General features: G+C 41.0%; 1 protein-coding gene across 1 annotated transcript; it reads right to left on the minus strand.

The window, feature by feature from the left end:
- Positions 1-3,923: 3,923 nt before the first annotated feature.
- Positions 3,924-11,219, minus strand: LOC129684189 (zinc finger protein 208-like; the record flags this gene model as incomplete). The annotated part of the gene is made up of 1 exon (XM_055617262.1): positions 3,924-11,219. A coding segment is annotated over one exon (2,111 nt), but the record flags the coding sequence as incomplete, so codon positions are not given.
- Between the last annotated feature and the right edge of the window lie 2,774 nt (positions 11,220-13,993).

Consider the following 13,993-nt stretch of genomic DNA (forward strand, 5'->3'; position numbering starts at 1 on the left):
ACTGGAAGTGTGCTGCTTTCTTGGGCTCACATCCTGAGGTAAGGGAGGCAGGACATGTGTCCATGTCCTGTGGTGGCTGCAGGAGCCTCCTGAGCAAGACCCTCAGGGTTGGCAAGAGCAGAGCTTCCAGCCTATACTTGTTTGCCTTTCTGAGACCTCAGGCACCAGGAAACCTAACCAGCCATGGAGGCCAGGGCCCAGCCTCACTGTGGCCAGAGGGTGTGGGTCCACATTTTCCTCCTTAGAGGCCCTTACCAGTGTGGCTGTCAAGTTAGAGAAGCTTTACTGGGTCCTAGTGCCTGCTCTCTCTGCTGGGTCTCTAGGCCTGTTTCCTGTGTGATAGGACATCCTCTCTGTCCCTGAGATTTTTTTTGCCTTATATGATCAGCCTTATTTCTGCTCCACTAAGCCTGTAAACTGTTGTTTAGTTCAATATTTCCATTATAGAACACGACACTTGTGGGCAATATTATACATCTATGAACACTTGCTGATTAAGCAACCTGAGAAGGCTGTCTCCTATGGTTGGATTTGATGTCCTCCATGCCACACCCAAGCCTGTATGTCTAAGGTTCCTGTAGCTCACCTGTTTCCGAAGACAGTGCCCCTGACTCTGAGACAGGAAAAATAATCAACCAACAATTAAGAAAACAAACAAACCACTATGTGAAGGAGATGAGCTGATCTGTGTAGTATTCTACTGTTTCTTTTTACCTCCTGAAATAAAGGTGTTTGTAATAAAAGCAGGTTAGGATAAGGAAGACCCTATGTCTATAAAACAATAATCACAGCATCGCAGGTTGTCAGGGCTCCCTCAGCAAAATTGTTAGATGTTATTAAAATAAATTTATGACAAATGACTCTACCTGCAGCGTAAATCACACAGTATTTAGTTTTTATATAATTGCCAGGAGGCTAGGAGGTTAAATGGTTACCAGTACATACGCAAGTGTGCTAACTTGTTACATCGCCCTCCATGTGCAATTTAGATTCAACAGTCTTTTAACATAATGGTTTTACTATCTTCAGAGCAAAACAACTGCCCTCTTCCAACTCCAGCTGTGTGCACCCAGATGTTTGCAGCAGAGCTTGCTTGATGCTAATATGCCATCAGTAAAGATGGACACAGTCATTGGATGAGCACCACTGTATCCATCCCCTCCTCCAGCTCTGAATTTGCAGTTCAGAGCTAACTGCATGAAGCCTCAAGTGTTTAGTGTGGAAGCACGGGTGAACAGGGTCCAAACATTAGGAAGGATGTCCCATCCACACATCCATAGGAGAGCATCCTGCATCCGGGAACTGATTCATTGGCCTCTGATGTCAGTACAGGTGGGGCTGATCATGAAGCAGCTGGTGACCACAAATACTTGCTCACCCCTAGGATCCTGTGAACCTAGTGGAGGCTGGTACTCAATGTCAGATGCTGTGGAGTCTACTATGTCCAGGCTGTGCTTAGAGCCACAGACACAAAGTAGCCTTTATGAAGACAGCAGGCTATCCATGCCACAGTGACCACTGGACCATCAGAAATCAGTACCTCACACTCATAATGACCTCATACCACTGGAACCAGAGTATGAGTCTCTATGCTATCCCTACTAACTCAATCCTGGGCTTAGTGCAGAGACCCTCATAACTTATTGTAGAGATATTCCCCCGCCCATGTTTATTTCTGCTTTATTCACAACAGTAAAGGACCTCATTCCACACAGGTGCCCATGATCAGATGAATAGATAAATATTTATTATTTACAAGATCATGTATGTTTATGTCTGCACATACACACACCCATGCATACATATCGTGGGTGTGTTATGGCAATTCTAGGCTGTCAACTTGTCTATAGATAGAATAAAGTACAATCCAGAGGTGGAGGGCACACCTGACCCAGATCCCCTGGCTGGTAGACACAGGCTTTTGAAATGAATCTTGAGGTGGATTCACATGCTTTTTATCTGGATGCACACATTCCTTTAACCCAGATCTTGAGGCGCACCTTAACCTGGGCCTTACCTTCCTCTGGAAGCCTATATAAGGACAATGGAAGAAAGCCTCTGTCCACTTTTGGCCTGTTGGCCCTCACTTTGCCAGCACAGCCATTCCTTGGATTCCAGCTTATAGAGAACACCCCCTGAGATACCCATCCTTGAGAGACTGAGCAACACTAGATTCTTGGACTTTCCATTCACAGCTAGCCACTGTTGGATTAGTTGGACTACAGACTGTAAGTTATTCCAATACCTTCCTTTATATAGAGAGAGTAATTCCACATATTCTGTGACTCTACAGAACCCTGACGAATACAATATGAATACTCATTAGTGCTAAAGAGAATTGTAATCACAAATTTTGCAGGAATATTGACGCACTTAGATTGTGTATTGAGGGCACACAGTATCAGAAAGAGAAACCTCTATGTTCTCCTTCATATGTGTAACCTAGACAAAAATAAATGGACACATGTGAACAAATTTACATGTGTGTCCAGGGCCTGTAAGCTGTGTAGAAAAGAGAAAAAGGCTAAGTATTAGGAGGTGAGGAATGATTGAAAGCAGGTAATGAACATGGGAGTGAAACAGGACACTACATGATTGTTTTTGTTTCTAACTCAGTCATGGATTTTGGGTTTTGGTGTGTGTGAATGAATAAAGATATATCCAAAAGAGCATAGATGCCAAAGACTGACCCTGAGCTATGAGCCAGAGAAATATCTCAGACTGACCTTGAGCCATGAGCCAGAGAAATCTCTCAGACCTACCCTGAGCCATGAGCCAGAGAAATCTCTTAGACTGACCCTGAGTCAGAGACAGAGAGTCCCTCTGACCGACCCTGGGCTGGGAGTCAAAGGATTCCTCCCTTAGAAAAACATTGACTCAAGACGACAGGAATAGATTAGCTCAGAAAAGGCTTACTGAGGGAGTTTGCAAGATAGTAGCCCTCAGACAGCTCCACTAACAGCCCCCCTTTGAGCTGGAGTCAATGCAAATTCCAGCTCACCTTCCCCCTCCCCCTTCCCCCCTTTTCCCTCGTTTATATTCTGTACCTTGGCTTTCAGTAAACGGACCTTGACAAGATTTAGCTTGGTCCCATTCTTCTTTCTCGCCCGTTTTGCCTTTCAGGTAAGGGTCCCTTTCGAGTCCCACCCAATAACTAGTTCCGCAGGCGGGACACATAGATACCAAGGTAAACTCCTCAGCTTTAGTTTTGAATGTCTGTCCTAACTGTGCAGAAGTTCATGAGTTACACAGTTTCGAGCTACTTTTGACATGTCATTTTTTAATTGCAATATTGTAAATAACAGGGTTTGAAATAAAAAAGAAAGAGCCAGACAGTAGTGGCATATACCTTTAACCCTAGCAATTTGGAGGCAGAAGCAAGGAGATCTCTGACCTTTGAGACCACCCTGGTCTACACAGTGATATACAGGAGAGTTGGGACTACGCAGATACTATATACCAAAACAAACAAACAAACAAATAAAAAAAAACAAAAAACAAAACAAAACAAAAAAACCCCCCATAGTTTTCTGTTTGCTCCTGACAGGACATGTCTGAGATATACTATTCACTTTGAGCTATTCATATGAGCTGTTCCTAAACAGTCTATACCTCAGATAAACTGTTCCTTTGAAAAATTGTTCCTTGTAGAAAACATGTTTATCCGTAAAGGGTGTATCCATTTGTAAGGAAATGTCCTTTCTGATACCAGGAATGAAATGTTAGCTACATCTCCTCAGACTCCAAACAGGAAGAAAACATTGTCTCAAATACAGAGCAATCTGGGTCTTTCTTCAAGGTGCCTTCCTGGCCACATACTAGCCATTTTTTTTAGACAGAACCTTTTAACACACCAGCCTCGTTTTGATAATGATAGGATTTACGCTTGACGCTGAGACTCTTTCTTTGCAATCTACTCTAGAGGTTTATTCATTTCTTCATGTATCATTAATACATACATGAGGTATACATGTTAATAAACTTTGTTTTTAGTAAACTGACTATACAAGCTATGTGACATGTTATCTTTGTAACTCATTACTCACCAAGTTCATTTGAATGGTAGACTCCTTGTCTAACTTTAATAATGATGGATAACAAGGAACCAAAGCAGCTGTGACAGGTGTGTCAGATATAGAAGGGAGGCCAGGGAGGATGAAGAGGCCACTGCTCATCTTTCCTCTGTTGTACTGATAGTAAAGCCGAGTGGAAGATACATGGTGAGGCTGGCTGCAGCCTGTCTCTGGGGAGCAATCTTATTTCTCTTCCTTGATGTCCCACTGATGCAGGACTCCTTAGTCCTCAGCATCTGAGCCATCTGGGAATCTTCTCTTGCTCCCTCATGAAGACTTCCAGGAATGATGCTGGCCCTCTATAAACTCTATGACAGCCAGAGTGCAGGAACCACTGCTAGAACAGCTCAAGTTTGGATATGTCCAAAACCAACAATATGTGTTTGTTTGGTTTTTGCCATTGTTGTTGTTTTGCCAGTATGTGATAACTTTATTTCCATTTGGCTGGTTCCTCTGTGGAAGAGATGGGTGCTGATGGCAGCTTGGACCCCATGGGCCCTCTGATGGGCCTCAGGGGCAGTGGCCACAGTTAGCCACACAGAACATGGGTCAATAGTCTAGTGCAAGGTTGCAGTGATCCTCACTTAGGTCTGTACTCCAGACGCAATTCTAGGGAGCTGGGTTTGATGGAAGGAAGCCCTGAACCTCTGGTTTGGTGCCCGGTTTTGACACCCGCCATGTTCTGCCAAGCCTTCATCTGCCTCAAAGGGTCCTTCTCCACTTCCTGCTTGATGAGGACAAAGAGGACAGGGGAAGCCGATGGCCCAGGCTACTCCCACAGCTTTCTTGGGGTTCTTGCCCCTCTTTCTGGGAATGTGCTCCAGCTCAGGGGAGACGGGCTCAGGCTGCTCCTTGCAGTCCTGTGAGCTGTGGCTCTGCACTGCTCTGTCCTTTTCTGGGAAGCCTTCGCTGTGGCTCCAGAGAGGATCCCCTGAGTACACGGGAATTCTCTGCTGTTCGGCGCTGCAGCAGCTACCACCCCCGCCATGTACAGGTCCCACGCACCAACCCCCAATATATTTTAATTGATGTCTTTGGAGTCTAATACCATTTAGTATCTGAATTGTGCTTTATTCAACTCTCTCCCCATTTTCACCTCAGTTACTGCACACCCTTAACGCCACGCTTCCCTTCCAATTTTGTGGGTGTTTTCTTCTCTTTTTATGACACCAAGTGCACCCACTGCCTCCTCTATGTTTAGAACAAGTGGCTGGAACGGGAAAGCCTCTCCAACTGTCTGTCTTCCCCAAAAGCCATCAGTTGACAATTCCTGCTCCACTGAAGGTTAGACATAATGAGACCCTCACACAATCAGGCATGTTGAATGCTGGTTTTCGCTTGTGCAAGTATTTCCCGAATAGTTGGCAGTCACAGTGTGGTCATGCATGCAACAGTCCTGACATTTCCAGCAAATAGTGCTTCAGCAGACATCCACCTCATCTGGCTACTGCAACCTTTCTACATTGTCTCCTGTGATCCCTGAGGCTAAGAGTTGCCACCCAGGTGTTCATTTAGACCAGTGCCTCCACAGGCTATTATTCTCTACATTTTGATCTACTGGAGTGTTTATCACTTCACTCCCATGGTACCATATGTAGAATGTACCACAACTGTGAATGCCCTCCAGTAGAGAGAGATGCCCTTCAGGATCTGTGAATGAAGTAACCCATGAGGAAAGGGACAAGTCACCATGATTATTGCATCAATTAAGAGCAGCTGACCAAGCTTGGGCTGCTTCCTCACTAGGGCTCTTAGGAAGCAAGGGAAGGTAGAGTTTGCAAAGTCAAAAAGCCACACATGATGCACACTGCGGAGTTACGGTTTGTATTTTGTTGTTTCTTTATTATGGGTTTAGATCCTCCCCCAGGAGGAAGGGAGGAACTCTTTTTCAGAAGTCAGGAGATACCATTTACTTGCCTGAGAGGCATGAGGTACTGTGCCAGTCAGGATAACCTGATCTTGCCTTAATCTCTTCATTCTCCACTTGTTTTAGTCCCTTTCAAATCTTGATTTTGATGAAAGAAGAGGAACTGGCCCTTGGAGCCATTGATCCCAAGGCGGCCTGTCAACTGACTGGTTTAACCACCAGTTAATTAAGCAGGGCCTGACCACTAGAGCAGATGTGGCAGAGCCAGTCCTAAGGAGCTGTTGTGATGAGCCCTCTAGGAAGCATTTCCCCCAATATTGCCCTGTGCTGAAAGGACGAAGGGCAAGTGACCCCTATCTGCAGTTGCCCCATTCATTACCTCAAGCTGCTGTCAGGGGCACATGTGGCCTCCAGGGTTGTGAGGAGGGCTGAAGAGCAGCTTCCATATTCTCTGGAAGGTGATTCTGAGCATCTGGCTTTGATGGACTTTCACAGTCTAGGTTTTCTCCCCCTCAGACAGTGCTGTTTTCTCAGCTGTGTGTGGTCTGTCTGCTGGATGGCACCTACTGTTGGTGTTTAAATGTGTGTCATCGTTCAGCCTGCTGTGCTGACTGTACTTGTGGGTAAACCTCTCTCTGTTAGGTAAACTCTTCCCTGGGTCTCCATACAGTATCATGCATGAACCTGTCATCCTCAACTTGGCTTTGCTAGGAGGAGGAAAACTGAAAGTCAGGGTAAAGAGATGAGCAATTCAGCTGAGGTACAGGTCCTGGCCCAGTTGGGTGGCAGGTAAGATACAGAGATCTCCTATTCACAGCATCCTCATATTTCATGAAGGGAGCCTTTGAAAGCAGAATAATGTGTATATGCTTGTCTGTATGCTGAGAAATTTAGGATGTCTGCCAGACTTCTCCACTGGGCAAGTGAATCCATCACACGGTCATGTGAGACATGAGGAGAAATTCACCTTCCCTTTGGATAAGAATGAAGTTCTCCTGGTCAGGCCTACAAGCAGGAGGGAGACAGGAACAGCAGGTTTTCAGCAAGTCTTTTCTCCCAACACATCCTTATCCTTATCCTGTAAAATGTTTCATACTAAACCGTTTACTTTAAGCTTGTTTTGAGGTACGTTAGGATATACTTTCATTACATATTTAGAAGACTACATAGAATGAGATATAAATTGGTCTCTCCTCTCAATATTGTTTTTGTAAATAAATTTCATTTGTACTATAAATAACCATGAATACATTTATGGGGGCACATTAGAGACATTTACCCACTTATGAGGTAACTGATAATTAAAATTTTTTTAATTGCCCTTGTTTTAAGGGCTCACAATGTTAGTAAATCGAGTTTGGTATGCCTTTTGGGCATATGCATCAATAGTAAAGTAAGCACTTTATATACAGTGCTTTATACCAGTTGATCAATAGTAAGTAAGAACTGCATATATAATGCTTTATACTGGTTGATTAGGTATCTGATAATCACATCCCTCCTCTCTGCTCACTGGGTGCATGTGGCTTTCTCGTCTTTACACTATGGGTCCTTATGGCATTGATATAAAAACCCTGTTCTGAACATAAAGGGAAACAGATTTTTTATTCTGAAACCAAATGAGTGACACTGTTTTTTGCTTTTTTGAGAACAGACACCCCCAGATTTGTGAGAGATGGAGAAAACATAATGAACAGTAAAAATAAAAAGGTAAATAATAAGAAAAAAAAATCAGGGAAAAATTAATAAACTAGAGATTTGAAGAACATCCATAATTATCCATTTGGTTCTTTAAATGGTTAAAAAATTTCTTCAACTAGTGAAACTACCAAAAGACAAGAGACTCACACAGAGATGGAGAGTGAGTGTGATCATGAGAGTGACGAGGTGCCAAGATAGATACATGGAGAGAACCTAAAACCAAAGTGAGCAAAAAGGAGTTGTTACAGTAAACTCCAAGGATTCCAGAATACCTTATGGAAATATTTTTGTAAATGTATAATCCAAGAAACTGGAAACTTTTTATGAAATGGGTATTCTTCTAAATATATACATGAGAGAACAAAAAAAAAGCAAAAAGATAAAACAACACTGGACAGACCTATAACAATAAGGAGATTAAATCAGTAATTAAAATACAAAGTAAAGATTTGGACCAGATGGGTTTAGTGCTAACTTTTAAAAAACATAAAAGGAAGATCTAATACCAACACTTTTCAATCTCTTCCACAAGATAGAAAGTGAAAGGTGATAACAAACCCTAATATCAAAGCTAGAGAAATACATACATACATATACCCCAACCCAATACTCCTAAGTTTTAAATACTCCTAATAAAGATTTAAAGACTAGGCTGGCTTCTACATCACATAGAAATCAAGAAAATACAACAAACACAAGTTTATAAGAAAATAACAAACTGGACCTTTCAGATAGTGCTCGGCAGTGTGATGTGGACATCTACAGCTGATGAGGACATCTGTACCTGCAGATTTCTCACCTACAGCAATTCTTTGGTGCTGATGAAGACTTGAAGTGTTATTCAAGGCTCAGGCACGGCTCATATGTGTACAGAGTGCCTCTGCAGTATGAAGTCTCTGCAGATACTTAAAGGTATGAAGAACAGGTAGAGAGCTTGCCACCTTGATTACTTTTGTAGGCCTCCTCATCAGGATGTATTCTCTGATGCTTACATAGACATGAGGCATAGCTCAACCCTGGTCCTTTTCTGCACAAGTAGGGTTTCTCTCAAGTGCAGATTACTGAGGTTGAACCAGGACTGAACGATAAATGAAACCTTCACCACATCCTTCACATTACAGCTCTGATGTTCAGGATGTAGACTGTTGTTATTTAAGATATGAGGAAACACTAAAACCCTGTCACTTCCTTCACATTTGACTGACTGGTAAAGCACTTGCCATTCTCCCCACATGCATGGCTTCTCTACTCCCTACATTCACTTGCGCTGTGTAAGATCTGAGTGATCAGCACAGGCTTTACCACATTGCACACACTTGTTGAGCATCTATTCAGAATGAGTTCCTTGATGCCTTTTAGGTGCTGAAGAAGTACAAACTTTGTAGGAACTTTACAAAACTCTACAATATGAACTGTCTTGTGATGAGAAGGGATGAGTAACAGAAATTTGCCATATTTCATAGGCTTTTAGGCCTTCTCTTTAGAATGAATTATTTGATGTCTTTTAAGGGTTGAAGATGAGGAATATCCTTTGCCACACTCCTCACACTTGTGCTGTTTCTCTCCAGTATGAACCAACTTGTGCTGGCTAAGTGTGCACAGCAGAGTAAAGGTTCTGTCACATTCCTCACACTTGTAGGGACTCTCTTTAGAGTGAATTATTTGATGTCTTCTAAGGAATGAAGAAGAGGAAAATCCTTTGCCACACACTTCACACTTATAGGGTTTCTCTCCAGTGTGACCTATCTTGGTGAGAACAGAAGGCTTAGTAAATCCTTTTCCACACAGGTCACATTTGTGTGGTTTCTCTCCAGTATGAACTAGCTTGTGTTGAGAAAGGTTATATTGAGTAACAAAAACTTTGCCACATTCTGCACACTTGAAGGCCTTCTCTTCAGAATGAATTGTTTTATGTAACTTAAGATATGAAGGACTAGAAAATCCTTTGCCACACTCTTCACACTTGTATGGTGTCTCTCCAATATGAACAAACTTGTGCTGAGTAAATACACGAAGTTTGGTAAAGGCTTTGCCACATTCCCCACACTTGTAGGGATTGTCTTCACAGTGAATTCTTTGATGTGCTTTATAGTCTGAAGCATAGGAAAACCTTTTACCACACTCTTCACACTTGTAGGGTTTCTCTCCAGTATGAACTGTCTTGTGTCTCTTAAGGGTTGTACGTGTACTAAAAGTTTTGTGACACTCTTCATGACACTTGTATGGCTTCTCTCCAGTATGTATTTTTTTGTGTTTTTTAAGGTCTGAAGTAGAGTAAAACATTTTGCCACACTCCTCACATTGATAGGATTTCTCCGCAGAATGACGTAATTTGTGCAGAGTAAGGTATGAGAGAATAGAAAAGGCTTTTCCACATTCTTCACATTTGTGTGGTTTGACACTCACATGAGTTCTCTTGTGTATAGTTAGTTTTGTGCGAGTACGAAAATCCTTGCCACATACTTCACATTTGAAGGGTTTCTCTTGACAATGAATTATTTTATGTCTCTTCAGTTTTGAGGTACAGGCAAACATTTTTCCACATTCTTCACATTTGTGGCATTTCTCTCCAGTATGAACTATTTTGTGCTGAATCAGGGAAGAATTAGTAGAAAAGGCTTTTCCACAGACTTCACACTTGTACAGTTTCTCTTGACAGTTTAATCTTCTATGTTTCTTCAGTTTTGAAGTAGAATAAAACATCTTCCCACATTCTCCACATCGATAAGACTTCACTCCATTATGACTTAATTTGTGCTGAATCAAGGAAGAATTATACGAAAAGGCTTTCCCACATTCTCCACACTTGTAAGGTTTCTCTCTGGAATGGACAAGCTTGTGCTGACTAAGAGAATAAAGCATGGCAAAGGCTCTACCACATTCCTCACACTTGTAGGGTTTGTCTTCAGAATGGATTAATTGGTGTTTCCCATGTGCTGAAGAAGAAGAAAAACATCTGCCACACTGTTCACACTTACACGGTTTTTCTCTAGTGTGAGCTATTTTGTGCTCAGGAAGAACAGAAGGCTTAGTAAATCCTTTTCCACACATGTCACTCTTGTAGGGTTTCGCTTTAGAATGAATTCGGTTATGTTTCTTAAGGCTTAAAGCAGAGGAAAATACTTTGCCACATTCTTCACACTTGTATGATTTCAGTCTACAATAAATTCTTTGATGTCGCTTAAGGAATGAAGGATCATAAAAAGCTTTTCCACATCTTTCACATTTGTAGGGTTTGTCTCCAGAATGAATTCTTTGATGTTGCTTCAGCATTGAAGGATAGTAAAATGATCTGCCACAGTCTACACACTTGCAGGTTTTTTCACCAGTATGATTTTTCTGGTGTACAAAGAGTGATGAGCTAGTACTAAAGGCCTTATGACATTCTTTACACTTGTAGGGTTTTTCTCCAGTATGAAGTCTCTGGTGTCTAGAGAGTGTTTTATGAGAACTAAGGGCCTTTCCACATTCTTCACACTTGTAGGGTTTCTCCCCTTTACGAATTCTCTGGTGTTGAATACAGACAGAGTTAAAATGAATGGCTCTGCTGTGTTCATTACAATCATTATGTCTTGTTCCTGTTAGACAAAGGTTGAGATATGATCAAAAACTAAGCAATATTTCCATACTTCTAATGCTTATTTTTAAAATAAATACATTTACTCATACGTGCTTAACCATAAATAAGAAAGTCCAGTATATTTCAACAGTTATATACAGTGAACCTAATTTACAAAATACAGTAGGTGGAAATAACCTATACGTTTTCTCGAAGAGCAAAACCAAGTAGAACACAGACATCTTGGCATATAATTCAAAGTTAAATAGCTAAGGATGTTATAGCTTAATAATATATAGTTAATATGATATTATAACCACATTAACATTATAGTTAATATAATTAAGTAAGTAAATAGCTAAGGGCATTTTATTAACAGAAATAAGCCTATCATACAATATAGATATTATATAGCTGAACTGAATAAAATTATGAAGTTGCCAAGCCTGGAAAACAGAAAGTTAATTTTGATAGTGTGAGATTGGACTAAAATAGTAATATACAGTTTTTATCCTAAATAGAGTTTTATTTTATGACTTACAAAAGATATGCTGCATAATAAGCACTTTCCACAATAAGATTCAATAATATAGCTCAAGGATGCAGCATAGTATTTTATGGTTTATTTTGGTGACAAGGAAATATATATCTGATAGGTATCTAGTGATGATTAAAAAAACTTTAGGTTACCTGTTTTTTTTTGTTTTTTTTTTTTTTTTTGGTTACGTTGGTGGGTTTTGTTTTATTTTTTGTTTTTTTTTTTTGAGACAGGATGTCTCTGTGTAGCTGTTGTGGTTCTAGAACCAGCAGGCTAGTCTTGACTCAGAAATCTGCCTGTCTCTGCCTCCTAAGTTCTAGGATTAATGGTGTGAGCTACCACACCTAGGTGAAAAATGACACACTTGTAAGATTTATTCATTTCTAAGATTTAACAACTATTGACCATTGAATGGAGACAATGAATCAGACATGAAAACTGGAGACTCCTATTTGTTCAGGAAGTCAAAATCACAGAAGCAGAGCTTATAGATATTTGGATCTTAACAGTGTCTTCATGTATTTTATCAATGTGTTTTATCCATCCACTGAAATACACTGGGTATTTATAACAAATGATTATAGGCAACACAAATTTTCAAATAACAATGAAGAATATCAAATTGCAAAGTTAAAAAAAAATCTTGAATCTACAATATTCTGAAAGCTTACTGATGAGCTATTAAATGCATTTTCCTAGTTGTGAACAGTTTTAATCTTTGAATATATATTCCAGAAGGGCATGCATTTTAAATCCTTATTACTGAGTATGTGATAAGAAAACATTTTAGAGGAAATATTCATCATTCACAAAGAACCCTGATCGGATGACTTCCATTAACATGAGTGTAACAAGATTTGAAAGTTCATGTGTGAAGTTACTGTTTTTTTTTTTTTTACAATGGTTTCACATCCTCATCTTTAGAAAGCTGTTCAATTTTCTGAGGTGTAGAAACAGTAGAATGACTGTTACTGAAATGCCCAGTGTGACTCCATTTTCCCCAAATTTTATCCAACTGCTCCCTCAGCTAACCAATCCTGCTGAGAAAATGTGTTGGGGGTTGGTCTGGTGCTATGTATTCAAATGCTAAATATTAGCCCCCAAGATCTGGTTGCTATCCAGGCACCAAGTGATGTGTAAACCTTGCTTCCCGATTTAAAGTTGGCTGGTTAATAAAATAGCTAAGAGCCTGTAACTGGGCAGAAGAAAAGTAGGCAAAGCTTAGGTTCCCGGGCTTGGGGTCAGATAGAGGCCATAGGGAGTGGGGTATGGTGGGGGGAAGAAGCAGAAGAGGAAGCCTGAGAATAGGAAGTCGCCAGGGGTAGTATGGACAATGAGCATGTGGATGTGATGGGCTGGCCTGATGGAACACAAGCAGCCCTGACAGAAACAATCATGACAACTAACTTGGGGTGTGTAGCTGGGAAATAGCAAAATAGCTCAGAGGGTTGATGTCTGCCCAGTTATTATGCCTTAAAGCTTTTATAAAACTAAAAAGTCTCTGTCTCAATTATTTGAGAACTAGGTGGGGTAGAGAAGCCCTCTAGAGTCTAATCATCCCTCCACAACAAAAATGCTCTCATTCAGCCTTGGAAGATGCACAGTTGTGCAACATAAATCAACTGATGGAACTGAAACTTTTGAAATTTTAGGCCTGGGGCATGCCTCTGGTATTATGTAATTGTGGGTTTGGCTCTATAAATCCATTCAAATCAGGGCCAGAAAGTACCAAAACATCCAGTGTGTTTCCTGACACCAAAACCCAACTGGTTGTCCAAAGAAGCAGATGAAGATATTCTTCTGTTAAGTGGAAAAATTCCTGAAAGGGACACTTTCCCTAGGTCTCCTTCTAAGAGTAAACACATTGATGTATAAACATATTGATGTATAAAAAATTTCAGTTAAATCCTTGTCTTATACCATTTCTGTGGATGCTGAATGAATAAATGAATAATACATTTAATGTGTGCTGTCTCAGCATTTGCCCTGTTCTTTCTGTATCTTTGCCTGGCTTTCATCATGGAACAGAGGTTTAGGCCGCTCTCTGAGCTCACTTTGGCTTCAAGGTGACTGGAAGTTCTGTCTTCTTGCCTATGGTCCATCAGTGGTGTCAACCTTCTTTTTTGAGGTTAAATTAGTGGGTCTGAGAAACTCTACATCTATTCCTCTTCGACTCCCACATCCCAGGCACTGAGATGGTCTGTGACAAGACCCCGTTGGTCTTCTCAAGAGCCCAAACCTAGTCAACTCCCAGC

This window comes from Psammomys obesus, unplaced genomic scaffold (genome assembly GCF_907164565.1).
Source record: "Psammomys obesus unplaced genomic scaffold, mPsaObe1.curated_primary_1811, whole genome shotgun sequence".
In the NCBI taxonomy this organism is placed as follows: domain Eukaryota; kingdom Metazoa; phylum Chordata; class Mammalia; order Rodentia; family Muridae; genus Psammomys; species Psammomys obesus.